Consider the following 24,565-nt stretch of genomic DNA (forward strand, 5'->3'; position numbering starts at 1 on the left):
ACTTTTCAGGCAATAAATATAAACTATTAAAAGGGTAATATTGTTTATCAAGGATATATAATAGATCAATTTATCTACCACTACCTATTTAAGATTTTGTGTAGTTTTTTTTATATGGAAAATATATTTTTATCTACAATTGACCTAGAGATACCCCTAATTTTAGGAAAAAACAACCAACCTCAAAGGAATGTAGGTATTGATTTCCAACTTTGTAAAAATAATCTTCAAATGCATTATTGCATTTGGCAGGAATGTAATTTTACATGTTTAAAGAAATTCAAGGTTCAAATCAGTAGATTTTAAAGTGTTTCATCAAATTCGCACAGAATTAAATTAAATAGGTTTAGCTGTTTATTTGCGTTTTCATTAAAATCGGGATATTGGTTACAGAAGTGTTGAAATAATTTGGATGCTGATGTAATCAGAGGAGTGCACAGCAATTAACTAGGGGGATAAACAATCCTTAAGGGGGTGAAAAAGGGGAAGGCGGTTATTCTTTATATCTTTTTTTAGGGGGTACACCCCACTTATGTAATTATAATTGGTTTTAGTATTACAAATTGTTTTGATGACTGTTTTTGGCAAATCTGAGTTCTTTATTCTACCAAAAAAATATGAATAATTGCTCTGAAAGAATTTGATAGAACAGTTGTTATTTTGTAATAGCATCTCTGCAAATATCTAAATTTTCATCTTTTTGCTTTTCAATATCTGCTGAAAAAATAGGTCACTCGTCTAGCTTAATTATAGTAAGCAAAGCTCTTCTAAATTTTAATCCTATCCTATGTCTTTCCAAATAAAATTTGGCAGCTATGCACCACTTCATCCTTGATGAAATGCAATAATTTAATATCTCAAATTACCTTTTTACATCTACATACATATCATATGAATATTTGATGATAATTTCTTGTAGGAAATTTTAGATTTGAAAATAAATTGAACAGAGTGAAAAGAATTTTATAATATACCTATTGATTTTAATAAGGACAAAAACATTCTGAAGAAGCGAAACACAAAAAATGATGAATTGAAAACTGAACCAAGTTGTGTTATAACTTTTTAGCATTATAGACAGACCAACATCTCTCTCTCTCTCTTATGCTCATTTTTAAAGGGAATCTTTATCAAATAATTTTACTGTCTATCTGGAATAAAAGCCGAGAAAATCACTATTTCCCTATAGCTTTACGGACAGACAGACAAAGTGAATTATGAAGTAGCTTCGTTGCTAAGAAACTTTTAAATTATTATGACTAGAATAAATACTTTGGCATAAGATAATTAGATATATATGTATTTGTATTGACCTTTGTCTTATCCCTTTAGTTCCCTGTGTGTATTGCTATTATATCATGAAAATCTTTTCTAAGTAGAAATATCGATGCTTTCACACAAAGCGCCAGTTAAGCACCAACACCCACCCTCACCTTAGCTTTGAAAAAATGCTTAACCTCGCGGGATTACCAAGACCCAATATTACTTAAACTAACCTGACTTAAAGTGATAAATAGACGATCTAAAACCTCCCCCCCCCCCCCCCTAATATTTAATTTATTTCAAAATAAAGATGGGGGGGGGGGATTATAAGTGCTCACTAGGGTTCTTTGTGCGAAAGAGCCAAAATATCTCGTTACCTGTTTTGTTTAGATTTAATGCTTTTAATTTTAAAACTTTTAAAATTTCCCCCTCTCGGCTATAGTTGATATTTATGATATAAATTATCACGATATTTCACGCATAGTTTACTTTAAAAAGTTTTTTTTATATCAGCAGCAGAGTATTCAGGTCGGGCTCGGTAGTTGCATGTACTATTACAAAAGGATTGGTTTGATTTTTATAATAAGTTGGAAAAACGGCTATACTAAGTAGCGGCTAATTAAACGATAAATTAATAATATAGCCCCAATGAAAATAAGCAAAATTATCCTTTCTGTACATTTAATTTTTGATTGAAAGGGTTAAACACCAATAGTTTGGAACAAATAAACTTTTGAATAAAAATCTCTAAAGTTTATGAGCCAAGCCAACGAATACGATAACGTGGCTATAAAACTAGAATAATCTATAGTCTAATGACCACACCCTTCTTTGATCTAATAGACTGCAGGTTTTGAACTTACTGGAGACCTTTTTCAAATATCAAATCTTACGCCGCAGCGTAAAAAGTTATTTTGGCGGCTGATTATCTTGATAAAAAGTCAGCCAGATTGTCAATAATTTTGGCAAACATCTAACAATACCTATTTTTTATAATGTATAGAATGTAATAGATATTTTAATAATATTTTGATAAATGTTTACCTATCTCAATTAAATATTTAGATTTTTATTCTAGAATTTCAATCAGAATAAAAAAAATCAATATTTAATTGTCAAATTATTCTAGGAAGACAATTTAATTCAATTTTCTGCAAATAATAATCATAAAATTAATACCAGTTTTGCTACCTACAGGGATAATACAATGCATAAGACAAGGGGATAAGATAATGTACATCCCCAATGATTTCCTACAAAATTTCCCCTTCTGTAGATTACAATTCGTGGTTGAAACGTTTGGATTCTCAACATGATCAAACCTAAAGCTCAACGAATAAGAAAACGTGAATATAAAACTTTGAGGACTAGTGTAATAAGCAGCTCAATGTCCCCTTCCTTGCCTTACAATTTCTCATTTAAATATCCGCGGAAATCTGTCTATAATACAGTGCGATAAGTATTCATATAAATATTTATTACAGAACCATATTATCCTGACATTTTACCTGGTAAGTAATTGAAATTATGAAATCTCAACTTTAAGTGTCAGCCTCACATATCCAGGGAACTAAAGGGTTAGGACTGGCGGATAAATTAATGTACATCCTCTATGATGATACACAAAATTACCACTCTGTAGATTACAATTAGAGGTCGAAACTTTTAAACACTTAACTTATGAATCGTGCAATCAAAATTCAAAGAAAGTTTCCAAAGTTGTTGAGCCAACGAATTAGAAAACGTTATTTTAAAAGTTTGGGGACTAGTGTAATATCCCCTCCTCTCTGCTTAAATATCATAGAAAATATTTTATAAAGAATTATCACATCCAACAAATGTAAATATGTAGAGAAAAATGTCGTTGATACGATATTTTTTTCAATTGGTCGCAAATGTGCAAATTAATCGAAATTGGAGCACTACTGGATAGAAGAACATTTAAATAATCCTAATGTTCAAGTAAGCTGATGTGTCTGTCTGTACATAACTTTCCTTTACACTGTAGCTTCTCATAGGTTCTTGAAAGTTTATAACATATTTTTTTTTTTTGGGGGGGGGGGTTACACTACCCTTCTTACATATATCGCCCCTAGTAACAATTCATTCCTGAAGAAAATTTCTTCTTACTTTTTCTTTTTAAAATTTAAAAAGGGGGTCAACTTCCTTCCACCCTATGACTCAAGTTCCCCCTAGAGACCTTTAGGGGCATAGTCGCTAGTGACTATCAATGTTATTCTTTTTCGTTACAGAAATATTCAAGTTTGCTTTGAATTTGATTGGATGATTCTATTGTGTTAATGTTCGTTTGTCACTCGTTTCAGAGCTTCGCTTTTATGGATTTTGTCATCCTTGTTTAGTTTATCATAATTTTCTATTAGAGTATTTATGTCTGTTCCCCACATATCAGCGAATATATAATATCATTCATGACTTTCAGATTATGTTTCAAAGTTTTGTGAAATGCTTTTAAGCAATTTACCCTCTCATATTCAACTCATCCAGGGATCTTAAGGGATAAGATAATGGACGCTAAATTGATGTACATTCCCAATGATGACAAACAAAATTATTCAATTAAAAAGTAAGAACTCTATGTTTTAACCAATTCACTTTAAATGTTTAAAGTATTGATCCAACGGATTAGATTACTTGGTTAGAAAACTTGAGCACCAGAGTAATTTACAGTCCAATATCCCCTTCCTCCCTGCACTTCACCTCTAATCTAAGGATGATAGAGCTACTCATTTTTAGTTTAACTTACAAATCGCACTTTTTTAAAAACTGCATAAAATATAATTAAATCGGACAATTTGTTCAGAAGTAGCGCAGAGTTTACCTCAAAGGGGCTATCGACCACAGAACCCTATCCACATAATTTAGTATAAATCTTAAAAAAGGGGAAGGTAGTATTTTTTTAAAAATATTTGTGTTTTGTCGTAGGTTAGGTTTTATTTGGTAGCCCATGATGTATTAAAGCTTTTTTCTCCTTCCCCTTTACTCCCCTGTTTTTATTTGAAAAAATGATCCAAAATTTTTATAAAATAAAACCTTCTTTTCCTTCTTCAGGAAAAAGTTTTGTCAATGGCTATATAGCCCATTTAGTTTAAGGCTATTAATACTGCAATAAAAGAAAAATATACAATATGATGAACACATACAGTGTAGCTGCAGTACAAAGAAAAGAAGAGATGTCGCAAATAAAAGGGACGCTTTAGTTGAGTTAATCTAATGTAAAGCACTTAAAATACTCAAAACTTTACACACATCACCCAAAGGTCACAAAAATTAAATTTTAGAAAAAGCAATCAATTGAGAAGTTTCATTATTTTAACTAGTTCAGCAACTCTATAACTCATCATTTTACGAAAGAAATTTAATGACTGGAATGGTTATCTTTTAAAATTGAGCTACAGATACCTGTAGATTTTCATCAATTAGCATCAAGACTTAAAACTGCCGAGGTCTACTTCCTTCAAAGTCAGTAGATACAACTAGGCAGAGGTGTGCAGAAGGGATGTTGTGTATCTTCCCCATAACAAAAATTACACTCCTCTTGTTGTCTGTATAACAACAACCCCTTATGGTCACAACCCTCTTAATCAAAACTTCACGCAGCCCCCTGGCAAATCCTTTGCACGCCACTGCAACTAGGTTATCCTTAAAATAGAAGTCATTCTTATGTCTTGAAAAGAAAACTACATATAGGGTATAGGATTGTTTTTTCCTTATATTATTAAATGTATTTATGGATTGTATGAGAATGATTCAGAATTTAATCTTGATATTACATTGTATATCATCATTTATTATAACTCCCTCTCGGTAGAGAAGGAGGGGATATTGAACTGTATGGTACCCAAAATTTCATATCCACGTTATGTTATTCGTTGGACTAAAAACTTTGGGTACTTTTATTAAGTTGTGATTGGTTATTTTCATGCTAGTAGTGTCCAATTTTTCAATCATTAATTTTAATTTATAGAAGGGGTAATCTTGTTTATCATCATTGGGGACCAAATGAATTTATCGCCCATTATCTTATCCCTTAGGATCCCTGCTCTGTATACCTATTCTTTCATTTAATATTATTTTGGGATGAATCAAATACAAGGGCGAAACAGTCATAAAATTCAGAATTCGTCAATTAGTCCCCAAAGTTTTAAATTAACGTTTACTTATTTTTTGGCTTTATGTGATTTATCAGATCATCAAAAAAGGATTCATAAAGTTTTATATGATCAAATTATAAATAAAACTGTAGAATTCCTTTAATCTGAAACTACCAGGAATCGTGAGGGATAAGACAATGGACGATAAATTGCAGGTAAAATGGAAAGGTCGGCAATTTTACTATTTGTTTCCCTCCAACGACAGCTGAAAACCATGTATAGGTTTCGTGATTTTTTTGCGAATTAATTTCATTATTGGTAAAAGCTGGATAAATTGTTGTACATCCCTAATTATGAAAGTTTTATTTTGTATCAACCAATTAAGATTTAATAAATGTACCCAAAGTTTTTGAGCCAACTAATCAGAAAACGTGTTTATAAAAGTTTGGTTACCAGTTTAAACAAAAAGTCCCTTATCCCCCACCTCCCTGGAAACCACTAACTAAATTTTGCTTTCATCTGTCAATTTCTACTGTTAACCTTGCAATCTTCTATACACTTGACGATAAAACATCAAGAAAACAACAGATTTTGAAATTTGTAGAATAGCTATTTTTTGCAGCTATTCGAGACAAACGACTGAATTTTTTGAAGCAAACAAATACTTGATTGGGCTGTCGGTCAAAATGGTATCGTATCTCAGTTATTTTATCTAGAGCAGATATGATAAGGTTCCTAAGTAATAATCAGCAACCCTTTCCTCCCTCCCTTTACGCTTAACTTCCAGATTTTATAAAGACCATTGGGCACTCCATCAAAAAGAAAACCTGAAGTATTAAGCTACAGACAAAAAAACCTTACTACTTTAAAGAATAAGATATTTATAAAAGGTTCTGAGAAGCAGCAACATAAGATGCAGTCGCAGCTGTCCTCAGCCAACATATAAACTGTAGCAAGCCGTTCAGCTTCATTATTACATTCGTGGAAATAATATTAACAAACAAACATCCTATTACTTTATCATAGCTATTTATTGCATCCAATTATAAACAGCTTTCCGTGAATATTAAAATGAAAATTTTTAAAATTTGTTAGCCAGTGGCTTATGTTAGTGGAAAATTGACTATAAAACGATGCTATACATGATTTTTCAATATTGCTGAGAACCGGTTCTAATTCAGCGGATATTAATCGGTTTGGAAGCCATACACTGGAATAAGATAAAAGTTTTGTATGAGTACTGTGACACTTGAATTTTGATTTAGGGTGTGATGGAAAGTATTTGAACTATTCTCAACCATCATCAGGGAAAAAAGGATTTTGTATCAAAAGAAAGCTATTTTCTAGTGTGACTTTGAAACTGATTATTATCCGCTGGATTAGAACCGGTTCTTGGCCATACTCAAAGCATTCTAGCATAGTAATATAGACAATTTACCACGAATATCAATAAAAATAAGAATAATTTCGAAATCATTAAAGTAATGGATATAGAATACGTGAATATTATGACAGGGGAAATTTTGTCGTCAATTCAGGTTGCTAAAATGGTCCTCATTTATCAAACAGTTCATTCCTCCATTAGAATCTTTATTTTGTAGCTACTTTAGCAAAAAGTTTTTATATTACAAAATTTATTCGATTTTCAAAAGACGAAAAACATTCAAGTTTTTCATTTAAACTAATTAAAAAAATATTTTGATAATTATTTTGTTACAATACCAAATCCCTTTTATTTGTGAAGTGCATCTTTGTAAAAGTTTAAATGTAGTTTACAAACATCGAGTGTTCTCCAGGGAGGGAAAGACCAATTGTGGCCAAAAATGTTTAGCAGCTACAAAAGGAAAGTTTTAACATCATAATTTTGGGGATGATAATTTATCGTCCATTATCCTACCTATGTATTCCCAAGTGAACTGACACGGTCTGAAGGAAAAGGACAATGGGCAATAAATTAAATAACAAATGTACCCCTTCTCTAGATTAAGATAAAGGTAGAAAAATTCAGACACTGTTTTTTTTTATACAGCCAAATCAAGACATTAGAAAAGTCCACAAAGTTTTTGAGCCAACCAATGAAAAAACATATTAATAAATCTTTTGTGACCAGTATAATTTACAGTCCAATTTCCCTTCCTCCCTTGATAACACTCAGCTGATAGAAAAGGTTTGTTTCATAATTCACTTCCCATATTCCAGGGATCTAAAGAGATAAGAAAATGGATATAAATTAATATACATCCACAATGATAATAGACAAGTTTAACATTGGTGGAAACTTTTAGACACTACAAGTTTTCAACTAGCCAATCAAAATTCAGTAAAAGTACCGAAAGGTTCTGAGCCAACGAATACAATAAAGTTTTTATAAAACTTTGTGTACCAGAGTAATTACCAGCCCAATGTCCCTTTCCTCACCTAACTTTAGCCTCATTAAACAGCAGCCACTTTTTACAAGCGACTTTTTTGCTGTGAAACTCATCAAACAGCTTAGGCAAAATGGAAACCAAACTGACGGTGTAGATTTGAAAAGCTGGGCGGCTTGGAGAAAGGATCAGTAAGCCGCAGCCAGACTATGCATCTGCTTCACTAGCCTCAGCGGTTGCCACCCCTGTATAATCCAATGTATGTATTGATTATTTACTAAGTATATTTGCCATAACTTTTATTTAATGAAATCTTCAATTTTCAACATTTACAAATCGGCCTGCTTTATTGCATCAAGATCCATGACAGATCTATATAGGAAATAAACGTCTATAAATGAGCTCAAGTCTTCCAATAGTAGAGTGTTTAAAACTCATAGTCCTCCAATAATCCATAATAAACTCTCATTGACCAGAATGATAAGACCCATTATTTTGCTCTATGAAAAATAAATTATTTTTTTATTTCATGTTGCAATTTGAATTATATTAAAGTATTAAATTTCTATTCATAAAATAGAAAATTTGAATTTATAAAATAGTAACTCAAAGAAAACTTACTTTTAACATAATATGCTACTAGCGACGCGTCCGTAATATGTTCAGATATTAAACTAAAATTTAAGATTTAACTAAACATTTTAAGTTCCTTTCAGGACAATAATTAGAAATAAAAAATATTAGGATCCCAAAATATTTTTTAAAAAGAGAGCAAAATTATAAATATGGTTTTAAATAAAATAATGAAATAAAAAAAGACGGAAGAAAAAAGAAGTGAGAGAGAGTGACATTTAATCTTTAAAAAAAGTGATAGTAATCTTTGTGTGTAGTATCTTAACCCTTTACAGTTGGGCCCCTTGCAGCACCTTAATCGGTCGGAGGGGGCATTCAACGCCCCCCCCCCTATTATCTCAGTTCCTATTAGAGCTAGAGGGCTAAATTTTTTTGTGCAAGTCCCCTGTTTAATAATGAGTTTCCGACCTTTTATAAGTCTAAGTCAATTTTCGCTTCCTTCACCCTTTTATTTAACACCCTTTGTTTTAGGTCTTTTTTTACTTAAAAATTTCAACGGCTGTAATTTTATTATTTTTGAAGCTAGAAGAAAATTATTTTCCAGAAAATGTTGATCTTTATGTATATTTTACATTAGAAATATCAAATTATAGATTTCAGCGGCCGCAGCTGTACTTGGCAGCTGCCAGCCGCCGCAGTCGCCGGTCGGCAGGAAAACGGCGGCAGATCTTTATGAAATTTTAATACGCTATGTAGACATGTAAGAAAAGCTTATGTTTAAAATTTGAAGTCTCTAAGTCAAAAATTGCGGCCACAGAAGCCTTTTAAAGATTTCTGGAGACCTGGAGGATCAGGACCTGCAGGATCATACCTGGAACCTGAAAGTGACTTGAACACCTGTATTTCATATAAGGATGTACTACTAGAGGATATTTTATATGATAAAATGCTTTGTTTTAGTCAAAAAAATATTTTTGCTCTTTACCTGGATGACTCTGCCAGATTTGCTGGCATCCTGTGCCCGCCAGGATGGAGATATTAAAACAAATCCAACTCTCAGTTATGTGTCATACCCATACTTAAAAAGTCAAGCAGTTTGGGCTCTTTATCTTTCACACACAGAAAATGAGATAGAAAAAACCGGAGGGGGGGCGTTTAGAGATTAATATTCAGGGTTAGGACATTGGAAGAAAAAGGTTATATTCAGGGATAAGACAATGAAAGAAAAAAGGTTAATATTAAGGGATAAGACAAAAAATTTTTTTAGGTGGTGCCTGCACCACCCATCACTAGTTTATTAATATCATTAACGTGAACTGCCCTGTCAAACCTAGAAAAAATGTATTCAATATTCTCGACTTGTTTTGAAAATTTACCAAGGTCTGAATATTTTGTCACATTAGCCTAATTATACATCTAGTTAAATTGTCAGTCTTTTCTTTGCAAATAATAAAAAAATACAGTATGGTACTTAAATTCCCATGTTTTATAGCTTATTCTTTAGACTCATTATTACAACAAGGATAACAATATCCATAAGTAACGATGGACAAAAAATCATATAGATAATATTGTCATAATGAAAGAGAGAGAGAGAAAATATGCAATAAAAATGACAAAAATAAGTATCTACATGCCTGGTATTGCCGACAGACCATTTCTACAGGGAGTCTTCACCAACAATTTTAGCTGTCTATCTTAAATAGCAGCAACGAAAATCACATTTCTTCGAAAGCTTTAATGACGGTTAGGTACAGAGAATGTTCGCTACTAAAAATTGGGCAATAAATTTTTCTAAAAATATATTTTCTAGGGCCACACTGTAAAATATAGATATAACATCCAGTCAACAAAACAAACTCCTACACACATGTCTTCTTCTTTACATTTCAAACAAGGATGGCAACATCAATAAAAGCAAAGCTCTGAGAGCAAACGTACATGAAAAATTGACTAGTTTTAAAACTTTATAATCAAATTTGTTGCAAAACTGCCTAAATACAGGATACTGTTAAAGGACATACAAATCAATTGAATAAAATAAATATATCACAAAAAAATGGTTGTCAAAAATAAAAAATAAAAACTGTTTTAAATAGACATTCAGATATTTTGTTAACGAATAAAGAGTTGCTTCGCTTTCTCAATCATTCCTAACTACTACAGGAATCACCATGCCAAGTTTGATATCGATAGGACAATGCTAACATGTTTACATTAACTATAAGAGCTATCCATTACGTACAGACCGACCGACCATAATTAAATAAAATCTTCGTTTTAACAAGGATGACCTCATATTTTTGTGTGTGTAGCAGTGTTCATTTAATTAGCTACTGTGTCGGGCTGTATTTTTAAAGCTTGGATTAAATCTTTTAGTTTTTTGTGACCTCAAATTTTCAAAATTGAAGAAAAAAATTCTAAGAGGATATTACCTAATAGTGTATATGTTAGATTACAAATCTTTTAATTTTTATTTTTTTATCATAGTGACAGAATAAAATGACTGCTTTCGATCTTGTTACTACACTGAGCTTATAGATTTTGCTAACTAACTATCTGGTAATTAATTCATAGGGCCTGGACAAATGTTAGCTATAATGCAGCTGTGCTACCTAAGAATGATTTGAATTACTTTCTTGCAACTATAAAATACTGATAAGAGTAATGATTAATACTGTTATTTCATAGTTCAATAATTAGAGTGACTATAACATCCTAAAATAAGTAGTCTATCTACCTTCATAAAAGCAAAGATTTTCTTTAATTAAGGTCTCTACGTCTGTCCATGTCGGAGGATCAATAACATCTATCTTATTTACTAAGTATATTTGCGATTACTTTTATTTAATGAATTCTTCCAATTTTTAACATTTACAAAACGGTCTGCTTTATTGCATCAAGATCCGTGACAGGTCTATATAGGAAATAAACGTCTATAAATGAGCTCGAGTCTTCCAATGGTAGAGTGTTTAAAACTCATAGTGCTCCAATAATCCTCATTAAACTCTCATTGACCAAAGCGATAAGACCTTTATTCTATTTGTTTATGGAATGAATTAAGTTTTTCACTTCATGTTGATATTTGAATTACATTGAAGTATTTAATCCTTATTTCATAAATAAAAAATATACGTTCATAAAAGAGTAAATCTAAGAAAACTCTATTTTTAAAGAATTCGATTGTGGCGACACTTCCTTTGTGTTAAAATATTAAAACTAAAATTTTAATCATATTAACCCTTTGGTGATGGTACTGTGAAAAAATATAATTGAAAAAATCTGTTTAAAATCATTTAAATTAATAATTATTTACTTCTTTTTTTTTAGATAGTAATGGCGGGGGAGGAGAATTGATTTATTGAGAAATAGATAAATAGATATGTACTTATAGAAAACTAGCCAATAGCGAGATAGTTATATTGAGCCAACTCTAGTATTAACTATATTAGCTTTGCCTTCTAACGAATTAATATCAATACTAGTACCTCAGTATATTGACCCTTTTAGTCCTCTATAAATATTCTAATTAATATGAATTTCTCCTGTGCTAACCCTATCTTAACTGACACGCCCAATTTACTTCACAAAACATACATCTGTAAATACTCAGGGATCTTAGGGAATAAGTCTATGAATGATTAAATGATCTACATCCCTAATGATGATAACCAATATTGTCCCATTTGTAGATTAGAATTGGTTTGCACTAGCCCACCAAGACTTAATAAAAGTATTTAAAATTAAGTAGCCAACGAATAAGATAACGTGCTTGAAAACAGAAATGTCCCTCCCTCACTTGATAAATTGTTTCATCATTTCATATCTAGGAACGCAGCTGCTAATTAACATTGTCCATCCGAGCGTCTGACCGACTCCAAACAACAGTTAGAAAATTAAGTATAATTTTCTTTAGTGTTTTCACGCAAAGTAACTTGTTGAGCACTGAAACCCCTTACCCATATTTGAAGCATTTTTTTATTATTTGGATGAACCCTGCAGGGTTAGTTCACCTCAGATATAGGCCTTCCCGTAGGGGTTAGGCATTTGAAAAAGAAACTATCATATGTATATATTTAACATGACAATACATTGTATAGTTATTATGTCAGCATATGTATGGAGTAGTAGTGTCATTAGGATATTGTTATGTCGATATTAGGTCAACATTCAAGGTTGACGACATTTATTAAAGCTCATATTAACAAGGATGGCAATATCCATAGGTTGCAAAGCAAAGCAAAATCTATGAAGAAAAATTAAGAGTAAATGTTTAATAATCTTGAAATTTAACATATACCCATAAAAATTGTGATAATCGGCCAAAAAAAACGAAGATAAGTGAAACACAAAAATAAAGCTACTTGTTCTATGAAGTTTTTAACTTAAATTTGCTCTATAATGTTGGAAATGTGGACATACAATTTCAGCCTTCTATCTTGAATAGGAACTGAGAAAATTACTTTCCCCTTAAACGTTTTAGAAAGACATTTCGATTTATAGAATAGCTTTGTTTATAATAAACAATTTTAGAAATGAAAACAAATTAAAAACTTAAATGGTTCCGCCCAAAAATGTAGTTTAATTTTTTCGCTGAGAATTTTAAGGGCAGGGCTTGGAAATCGATGATTTGAGCGATTGTGATTTTTTATGAGATGAATCCGCAATAATTATTTACGTAGGCGGGAGGGAGGGGGGTGCTAGTGGATTTAGGGGCGTGTACGCATTGTGGGGTATGTGGTTTAAAGTCATGCTTACGCAAAAAATAGGGAATCATGGGGAATTACGCATTTAATGGGTAAACAAAACATATCTACAATTAAGGTGTTTTAAATCAGAGGGAGGAGGGGGGTTTGGATTAAACGGGGGGGGAAATAAAAGCCCAATAATAAAGTCAAAGTTACGGCATGAGCTTTAAGGCACGACGGAAAAAAATAGAGAAAGATTGAGTAAGCCGGGGGGAGGGACGAGAAAATAGTTACGAGGGGGGGGGGGGGGAATCTTCGGAAAACTACTTTTGCAGTTTATAGTTTAGTTTATTATACGTGCTCCGTGCATAACCTCGTAAAAGAGAAAGACAAAACAAAATTTAGACAGTCCACCCGTAGAGAGACATTTTTATATATTGTTGTTTTTCTTCTAGTGATTGTTAAAAAGTTATAAACTTAAGCAAAGTGAATTTTAGGGGAAATTAAAATGATTAGGTAAGATTTTCTTTGCATGATTGTGCTGTTATTTTATAAACATAACACATTTTTTATCTAATTTTTAAATCAAGTATAAGATACTATAAATGCTAAAAATTGATTGAAATATTTAAAATCTGCCAATAAATAAGGATAAGCACAAATTACAAAAGGACAAATAAATATATGTAGAATAAAATCGTATAATATGTTGTAAAATTTCTAAAAAAAAATTAAGAGGAGACCTAATGATGTTAGAGATGATATATTTTTAACATTTCTCGGGAGGGAGGGGGGGGGGGGGTGAATTTACCCTCCTAAAATTGGTACTAACCTAATAGAAAACTAGAAAGAAGTTTATCGGTTCAACAGTTAGTAAGATCCCTATAGACAGATGACAATCTTGTTATAAAAAGCGAAGCTTTTTTAAAAGCGAAGCTTTTCTATAATTAGGGTAGGTCCGTCCGTACGCCCGTTTGTCCGTCCGTAACGGTTTGCTTTTTTCGTTAATTTAGGCATGTCCTATCGATTTCAAACTTTGCATGGTGATTCCTGTAGAAGTTAGGTACAAGTTAGAAAGCGTAGCAACTCTATAATCATTACCAGAATGTCCGTACGTCCATTTTAAATATGTTAATTTTTTTTACAATTTTAACAACAAATTTGTATGTGACCTAATTATCCGATTGGTCTGATTTTTGCTATACTGATTCCTGGGACAACAAAGTACAATATTATAAGCGAAGCAACTCTATAATCAAGTCCTAAAAATGTAAGTATGGCCATAAACATTATCCTGTATCAAGCAGTTTTTCAACAAATTTGCTTACAATTTTGCTTTGACTCTTATACATTTACATTCTGATTATTCAGTTCTGACATTATACAAGTGTTAATGTCCGTTTGTCCTACCGTTTCAGAGCTTCGCTTTTATGGATGTTGTCATCCTTGTTTTTATATAAGGATTTAGATATTGTTAAAAAATTTAGTTGGACGATGGAGAATCATATAAGTCCAGCAGTTAGCGAGATCATAGGCAACAGATAGCAATCCTGTAACTTTCATATAATCATTTAAATAAGGCTTGAATTTAGAAGAACGATTCTAACTAGAATTATAACTGTAAGAACACCACTCTTATAAAAATTTAATGATAATAAAGACATGTTTTAAAGCAATACAGAATGAAAAGAATATATTATGAGATAAATCTTGAATTATAAATAAACAGTCTTTTGTTATAAGATCTAATAAAAATTGTATAAATTTAGTTTAGACTTGGTTTGCCAAACGAAAGCAATTATTTTCTTTGGTAAGATCTGTCTTTAATTTTTAAAAGCGAAGCTTTTCTATATTTAGGGTCGGTCCGTCTGTTCGTACGTCCGTAACGGATAGCTCTTTTCGTTAATTTAGGCATGTTAGAATTGTCATATAGATTTCAAACTTTGCATGATGATTCCTATAGGAGTTAGATACGAGTTAGAAAGCGAATCAACTATATAATCGTTACTAGAAAGTCCATACGTCCATTTTAAACATGTTGCTTTTCAACGTTTTTAACAACAAATATTTATGTGATAAAATTATCCGATTGGTCTGATTTTTGGAATACTGATTCCTAGGACAACAAAGTACAATGTTATAAGCGAAGCATCTCTATAATCAAGTCCTCAAAATGTAAGTATGTCCTGAAACAACATCCAGTATTTAAGCAGTTTTTCAACAGATCTACTTACAATTCTGTTTCGTTCGACTTTAATACATTTATATTTTGCTTATTCAGTTCTGACACTCTACTCAAGTGTTAATGTTCATTTGTCCTAACGTTTCAGAGCTTCGCTTTTATGGATGTTGTCATCTGTGTTGTTGTTAGAACTCATTAGTTTATGTTGATACGGCTGCCCCCCTTGCATGTAGGTGCTCTGTATTCTAAGTAGGAGAGAGGAGGCATGAATAGCATATATAAATACAGGATATTTTTAAAGGACATACTCACATTATTAGGACAAAACTACTAGATTTGTTACTATATATATAGATGCTTAAAATATTTTCCTATGAATCATACAAAAAAATATTGACATTAAGTAAAAATCAGAAGCTTTAAATTGGACGTATGGATATTCTGATAACTATAATAGATTTGCTACGCCTTCGACCCCTCGGGGTCAACAAAACTGGAATAATATTCTTATTTTTTGTCTGAAGATTAAGATCTCAATGATTGCTGAACTTATTGGGTTCTCTATTTCAGTTAAGCATCAAATAGCTCCTGTGGTGGTTTTAGACTAATTTATTTATCGATTTATGTCGTGGGAGGGTTTTAAGCTATTTTTCTTTCTGCCCCTTCGTATACAGACTCCCTATATGCTAGGGAGACATAACCGCCAGTATTATTATATAGTTTGATTTATATAACATAAAAACTGAATAAATGAAACACAAACATAAGATAAATAAAACTAAATAGTTGGTTGTAATAAGATTATGTGACATGGTACTCTATAGTCAGGGATAAGGAGAAACATTAACAAAAATTAAATACACCAGAGATTTTCCAATTTCGTTGGCTTAACAAATTTTGATTGGTTGCTTCATTAAGTAAATTATTCAAACGTTTCAACCCCTAATCTTAATTTACAGAATGGTTAATTTTGTGTATCATAATTTAGACTGTACATCAATTTATCGGCCAAGTTCCTCTTGCCTTATGAGATGCTTCACTCTAAATAAGAACCATATCAATTCCAATGGTTAGCGAGATCCTTCGGTAAACACACAGACAGGCATCATGAATCTTTTATCATAGGATGACAATTGTTATTTAGAAAACCTATATTCATCTAAGTTTTTTAAATGTTTCTCAATTACAGTTGTAATCTTTATCTTATTTATCAAAACAATGTTTTTTTTTTTGATTTTAAGGAAATTCTCTTAATAAAATTAATTTGACAGAGGACAATTAAATGAAAGAGATATTTTAATAATCAATTTTCTCGTATTCATTCGAATCCGGTGGATAGGAACCGGTTCTCATCCATACGAAAAAACTATGTCTAGCATCGTATTATATCCAGCTTTCTACGAATATAAAAATGTACAATCAAAAAATTAAAACCAGTTTTTTTAGCCGGTGCCTCCGGCACCTCGGGGCTAAAAAAACTAGTTTTAATCTTTTAATTGTACATTCTATATCCGCGGAAAGCCGTTTATAATACGATGCGAGAAATAACTATTCTCGTATTCATTCGAATCCGGTGGATAGGAACTAAGAATCTTGTTTTACACATTGATATGCCATTACCATTAGGGAGGGAGTGGACATTGGGACATTAGGATGTACATCAATTTATCGAACCTTTTGTCTTGTCCTTTTTGACCAAAGATTTAAAAAAAAAACATAGCAACCAGAATTTACAAATTTCTGACTTTGACAGACATATCACCTATAATAGTAGAATTGCTTCACACATTTTTACATTTTAAAATGATGAATTCCTTCCCTAGCTTATAAAACAAGGTTAATACGATATTTTGAAGAACAGCTACTCTATAACTTTGTGAGTATAAGTCATGTAAGTAAATCGATTACAATCCCCCTAGATTTCTCGAAACATTTATTTCTCGCCTTAGTTTGAAGCCCTTGGTTTTATCAAATCAGGTAATTTTTTTACATTTCACACGAAACATGCTTTTTTAAAACAGCCCAAAATATTTTATGGAGGTTATTACCCCATATGTAAATTTATCCACGGGGTAAAAAAATGATAGGGGATAAATAATTTTCGACACTGGCAAGATGTATAATTGACAATTTTGGATTTTTAAATGCAAGTTTTAAGATGGCTGTATTTTACATTTTGACTAATAAACATCTAGCTATATTTCTGCCGGTTGTAGAAACACCATGTACCCTTGTATAATTTACATGTTTTTGTCATAGCTGCGCTATTTATGGGCCTAATATTATCTTGTTTTCATTTTTTTCCAATCTTGACAGTAAACACAGACTCTATTAAGTGTTTAAAAAGATATTAAATATGTAGGAGTAGGACTATATTGTGCGGACACACAAATTGCCTGTTGAGCAATCATAACCCCCCTTACCCTTATCTTTAGAAAGAATTATGGGGGGGGGTAGTTTAACTAGTTTTTTTTTAATATACCTAACCTCTGCAGGTGACCCTAACCCTGCTAGGCCTTTACCTGCAGGCTACCCGGTACCCAATATAACCTGACCTAAAGTAAACAAACAACCCCCCCCCCCCTTTTTTTTGATTTTCACTAAAGGGTGCGGTTTTGGTGCCATCTCAAAGAGGTACTTTGTGTGAAAGCGTCCCAAATTTAATTTTAAAAGTATGAAAAAAAGTAAAAAAAGTTATCCAAGCAAATTTTGGTTCATTACCATTACATTGGTTTTAGGTAGGATTTCGTTTGGGATGGTGGAGGTACCCTTCTCAAAATATTTAATTCTTTCCCTGTACCTTTCAAGCTTCATAGAAATGGAAAACCCCACCAGTTAGCGAGATCTTTCGATACAAACAGGCACTAATTCTTTTACTTTACATGAGGATAAAAAATATATTATATAATAAATAAAGATTCCGAGATGGTATAATAAGAATTGACATGGTCATCTTAACCAATTAGTTATCTTATACAAATATATCAGTTTTCCGTTCTTCTTACATATCCTTTTATATAAAGAAACAGTAACAGGATGTTTGTCTGTGTGTGTGTGTTTGTGTGTAGCGAAGGATCTCCTTTACAGTGAGGCTTTTTATCATTCGGAGAAGGTTTTTACACAGTGGCCTGCAAAGGGATTCACTAGTTGGATGTGAAACCTTAAAGGGGTGAAATGGATGCCTGCCCAATTTTAATTTTTAGTTGGGTGTTACCACCCCTCTACACTCCCCTACCACATGCCACTGTTTTTTATTTTTAAAAAAATTTCCCCCTATCCCACAAAAAAAATACTAACTAAAATGGAAAGTAGAGGATTGATTTCCCCCTTTCCCCTCTCTAAATTGCTCTAAATAAAGGCCACTAGGGGCGTTGCTGCTAGACCTATACTAAAGTAGTTAGGTATATATTGATAAAATGGATCACATTGTACATCCCTTCTCCTTGTAAAATAAATCTATTTGTCCCTGTTTATTAATTAGATTGACCCGTCCCTGACCCTTCTCTTTCCCTTTCAATCCCATGGACGTTAAGGGATAAGACAATGGACGATAAACTGATGCATTTACCCAATGATAATAAACAAAATTACCCCTTCTTTAGATTAAACTTAATAGTTAAAAATTAACACTATATTTCTTAAACTAACCAATTAAAATTAAGAGTAGTACCCAAAGTTTTTGATGCAATGAATAATTTAATACTTTGGGTACCAGTTTAATTTATATTCCAATGTCCCCTCTCTTCCTGTTGAATCCTGATTTATACCTTAAACATTTGTTTAGTTTTATATGTATTGTGTCCAGGGATCCAAATGGATTAGACAATAGACTATAGATTGATATACAACCCCAATGTTGATAAACAAAATTACCCCTTCTATAGGCCAAAATAATTGTATGGAGATTTAGAACACTTTTGCAATGTGTATTTATTATTAGGTAAAAAGTAAATAATTATTAGACCTACTTACCATTGACGAAAATTAGTCATCAATCATAGGCGTCCAAGGGGGGGGTAATGGGGCGATTACCCCCCCCCAAACGTTTTTGGGGGTGCCGTAGGCACCCCCAAGCAAATTTTACCCCCGGGGTAAAAATTTTGGGGGGGGGGCCATTTTACCCCCCCCCCCAAACACGAATTACCCCCCCCCCTAAAAAAACTTTTACCCCCCCCCCCAAAATAAAAAGCTTGGACGCCCCTGTCATCAATATATATTTTTCTTCATGGCTTAGGGAGAATGTTTTCCCATAGCATATGTTTTTGGAAATATTAATGGACTAACACCAAATTTGAAGGTTATTGTTTTGACAAAATAAATTTAAATGCATCTAGCTCCCAAATGGCTGGCAGCACAGTCTCTGTACAATTATCATTAGAACCGGAATTAAAAGGTCTGAAAGAAACAAGATATAGTTAGGAACTAAAAACTCAAAGCAAACCAAAATGCGCGATAATTAAAAAATTTCGCGCATTTTTGTGTGCTGTGTACTTTTGTACATTTATATGTAGTACTTGATTATTACATATTTCTATTAAAAAGATTTGAAAGATCCATCCTGTTTCTAAATACATATACATCATATTACCTTTTACCTTTTCATCCATTAGTCACACACACCTAGTAAAACGTCGCTCTTACTAAGTAAAGTTGTCTCATGTTGATTTATTTGGATAGACTTATTCCAATTAATTAGGCCAAAAAATTCTAAAATATTTTTATTATTCCTCTCAAAGAGCCTGCGGGGGACTCTTATCCTGAGAAAACCTTTGGTGTCCAGACCCTGCGGGGCTACCCGGGACCCAGTATACTACCTGACCTAAAGCAATAATAAAATTGAAAAACTACCATTCCCTCTGAATACAAAAAAGTATCACTTAAATTTGACAATTTATATTTTATTCACATTTTACAAAAATATTTATTGTAAACTTGTGAGAAATCTAAACATAAGTTGGAGTACAAAAATAAAACATTGGTTCGTCTGTTTCTATGTTTCTATGCAGGAATCTAAAGACGTAAGACAAAGGTTGATAATAGTTATTTCTTGCATCGTATTATAAACGGTTTTCCGCGGATATAGAAAGTACAATTATGAGAATAAAACTAGTTTTTTTTAGCCCCGTGGTGCCGAAGGCGCCGGCTAAAAAAACTGGTTTTAATCTTATGATTGTACATTTCTATATTCGTAGAAAGCTGGATATAATACGATGCTAGACATAGTTTTTTCGTATGAATGAGAACCGGTTCCTATCCACCGGATTCGAATGAATACGAGAAAAAGAATTACCCATAGATTAATATTGTTGATTGAAAAGTTTGGACACAAATAGTTTGGAACCATACAATAAAAGTTAAATAAAAGTATTAAAAGTTTATAGGACAACAGTTGAGATAACTTAGTTATAAAACTTTAGGTAACAGTGAAATTTATATTCCAATGTCCTTACCCTTCCTGGTTTGTATATCTATTATATATGGACTAAGTAGGTTACCACAGCTTTACTCCATGGAGATTACAAACTTTTCTTGCACCCTCTCCTTTAGTTTTTACAACCGAAGCTTCTATAAATATAACTTTTACTGTACGTCTGTTTGTCAATCATTGATACTCCATGGAGATTACACATTTTAAGGCACTCTCTAGTTTTTGCAACCAAGCTTCTATATAATTAACATTACGTACGTTTGTCCAACAGTTTCACTGCATTGATCAAGATTTACCTATATTTCCACAATAGTATTCTTGTAATGATTAGGATACACTACCTTTGTACATTATTACCCTTGCTTTCATTATAAGGGTGCAGTGTTATATGTACATATATGGCTATGTATTTATATACTTATAAAATAATGATTCCATCAAAGAATAACTTTATTTCAGAAACTTTGTTTTTTTTTTCATGAAAGTTTAGTTATGATATTTTAATGGTTGTTTTTTCCTATTTTAATACATAGGAAATACATTTAAAAATAGTGTTAAGAAACTTAAATTGTGAAACAATTAAGATATCTCAAAAGATAAAAGACAATGGCCGATAAATTGGTGTACATACCCAATGATACGCAAAATTATCCCTTCTTTAGATTACAATTAGTTGTTGGAACGATTTGAAACTCAACTTAATGAACCAACCACTCAAAATTCAATAAAATTCCTCAAAGTTGTTAAGCCAACGAATAAGAAAACGTTATGATAAACTATGGGGACTAGAGTAATAAACAACCAAATATCCCCTCCCTCCCTGGATACAATTATAATCAACTATACGTCCCCCATAAATCTGTCTGAAATATATGAACATTTTTAAATGCATAAGTAGGGTAGCTAGAACAAATATTAGTTTTCACTGTTTCAAAAGTTTGTTGGAGCACTTGTTCATTTTACAAATTTTTATAGAAGAAATGCATCATATTAAAGTTATGACTGTGTGTCTGAGTGTCTGTCAGTGTGTAGCGAAGGATTAGGCTAACCGATGAACTGTAATGATTCTCCTTTACAGAGAAGCTTCTCACAGGTACAAGGAAAGTTTTAAAAATTTTGGGTGAGGGTACCTGTACCATCCCAAGAGAAATTGTCCATCCCCTCCCCCTCCCAAAAATTGTACCTATTTTTTTTTTAAAATTTAAAGTTGAGGTTTGATTATCCCCCCCTCCCCCCACTAGAGGCCCCAAATGGAAATTTACACATAATTCATTTAACTTACAGATATATCCTATTTATAGATTAGTTACGCTACTTACAATTAATGTATATGACATTCCCCCCTTATCATTTTCATATTAAGTCTGACTTTACTTTCCCACTAAACTTCAATAATGTACAGATATATATATTTTCAAAAATATATATATAAATATACAAGAAAAAAGCCTAAAACCACCACAGGACCAGTAGGTATATTCCCTGAAGAAAAGAATCCGATAGGTTCAGTGGTTATTGAGATCTTAAGCTTCAGACGGACGGACGGACAGACAGACATCAAGACTTTGTATTATAGATTAAATTTGGGGGGGGGGGGGGAGGTTAATACCAACCCTACGAAAAGAAATCGTTGTAGAAAAAAGTACCCCCCTAAAATTGAAATTGGGGGGAGGGAGAAGGGGGATGGTTTTCACAACCCTCCCAAGAGAAATCGCCCAAAATTTATTTTACTTTTTTTTTTAAAAATTAAAATCAAACTTAAACATATCTTTATTTCTGAGCTAAATTGAGATGTAATCTTTTAGTTTTTCTGATGAAAAATGTTGAATATTTCGTGTTTCATTATATACAGGAAGGGAGAGCATGGACTGTAAATTACACTGGTACCGAAAGTTTTATAACCAAATTTTCTTATTGGTTCACTGAGACTCTACAAAGTGTCCGAAAAAAATAAGCCGTGTGACGCCATCTTCTTTTCCTCTCATCTCCTCTCATCTCTCCCGTTTATGACGTCACACGGCTCATTTTTTCGGACACTTAGTAGAGTCTCTGGTTTACTACAAAAAATTGGTGCTTTTATTTAATAATCATTTGTTGGTTCAAACTAGTAGTGTCTAAACGTTACAACCAATAATTTTGATGATCCATTGTCTTATGCTTTTTAAAACTGCTCGCCAGCAACACACATTTAAAGCGGCTCTTAAACGGATTGTTTATTCAGCAGCGGCTGAAGATTGTTGATTGGTTCATTAAGTTGAGTGACCAAACGTTTTAACCACTAATTGTAATCTACAGTAGGGTTAATTTTGTGTATAATCGTTGGGATTGTACAACAATTATCGGTCATTGTCTAATCCCTTTAGATCCCTGGTGTTAATCCTGAGCTGTCAAATTTTTAATCTTGGATGATTTAATTTTGTGTAATATGTAGTACAATTTACATTATAACAATGATGACAAATCTATAAAAGCGAAGCTCTAAAATCTAATGGTAGAACAAACGAACATTAACACTTGTAGATGGTCATAACTTAATAAGCAGAATATTAATCTAAAGGTATGAACAAAATTGGCTAATTTGGAGAAGGTATGTATCTATTACATCTTTTTGTCATTCATAGTTCTTATTATGCTTATATAACACATGCTTTGTTGAGTTCAAAGTGCTTAAAGAATTGACAACAATATTTTGGGTATTAAAAAATTACGCTCAGCAAACTAGCTTTCTTGAAATGGAGAACTCAAATTGTTGAGATATTAATACAGGAATAAAAAAATCTTACTACCATAATTTATCAACTATAGCGGCTGCGCCCCTATCCTCTACGGGTTCTGTAAAAAAAAAAAATAGCATGAAACCATAGCAAGAACTTAATTTAAAAATAAAATCCTATGCGAAGCTTCTGTAAAATTGTGAACCCAATTGGTTCAATGGTTAGCAGAATCAAGAGCAAACAAAAAACTTATGTACTACTTTACATAAGAGGACTAGCGGCTACTCCTCAAAATACTACTTAGAATAGTTCAAATCTTTTGCAGGGCCTATGTGAAACTTTACTGTAAAGGAAAACTACATCGGTTTAGCGTTTAGAGAGATTCATTGGTACATACACTGAGACACAAATACATCCTGTTACTTTAATTTAGTAATAATAACAACAGGAAATGTTATAAAATTGTGGATATAGATGTATAGAAATTGGACTTAATCGTCCACGTTTTTTAACCAAAAATCAATTTATTTACGTTGAAAAGTAATAGGATTACTAGATTTAAAGGTCCAGATTTGCAGAATTATGGTAGTGTTATTGGTCATGATATGTTAGTATTTGCAATAGGCGCTTCAACATAAAGTATCCTGTTTCTTTTTCTTATTTTTTTTTGTCGAAATTCCTATAATTTTAGGGCATATTTCAGTATATACCATTCATAGCAGTTCGACTGTATTTGTCATAAGCATCCAATATACAATTTACATTGTCTGCTATGCGTTATGAAACAAAAGACATATAACTATTTTTGTTGAAGATTTCGTGATTATTATCATTCTCAATATATACTTTTTAGGACCACTGAACCTTTGTTTGATTTAATTTGTCTGTATGTCAATCCTTGTTTTTTTTTGTGCTTTGCTGAATCGATACTTAAAGTTTTGAGGGTAAAAATATTAACTTTAAATTTTCCTTAGTCATTCTAATGCATTTTTGGATGAAAGAAAAGTAGCATTATTTTTTTATTATTTATCTCAGGGATAAGGGATGGGAAACGTAGGAAAATATTATTTCAGGCCTATTTCAAGCCTAGGCCTATTTCTAGCCTAATAAACCAGTTTTGGGATGGCGCAGTGGTTCGTATAAAACGCTAATGAAAAAGCTGTGTGTGTGTGTGTGTAGATAAAGTATAGAATCAAATTCAGGTAGCTAGTTTAAAGTAAAAAACATAACTTTTTATAA

The 24,565-nt window shown here is 32.1% G+C and overlaps 1 protein-coding gene across 3 annotated transcripts in view; it reads left to right on the top strand.

Moving 5' to 3' along the window:
* Positions 1 to 13,347: 13,347 nt before the first annotated feature.
* LOC145329468 (uncharacterized) overlaps positions 13,348 to 24,565 on the top strand; it is a 148,219-nt gene continuing 137,001 nt past the window's right edge. For 2 of the 3 annotated variants that reach the window (XM_080173633.1, XM_080173634.1), the window contains exon 1: positions 13,348 to 13,518. Coding sequence is in view for 1 of the 3 variants with exons in the window: in XM_080173632.1 (XP_080029758.1) it covers positions 13,511 to 13,518 (8 nt within the window). In the remaining 2 variants the exon portion in view is untranslated. The remainder of the gene's footprint in view (positions 13,519 to 24,565) is intronic. The other variant, XM_080173632.1, reaches the window with a different exon arrangement.

This window comes from Acartia tonsa, chromosome 10 (genome assembly GCF_053477335.1).
Source record: "Acartia tonsa isolate MP-2025a chromosome 10, ASM5347733v1, whole genome shotgun sequence".
NCBI classification, from domain to species: domain Eukaryota; kingdom Metazoa; phylum Arthropoda; class Copepoda; order Calanoida; family Acartiidae; genus Acartia; species Acartia tonsa.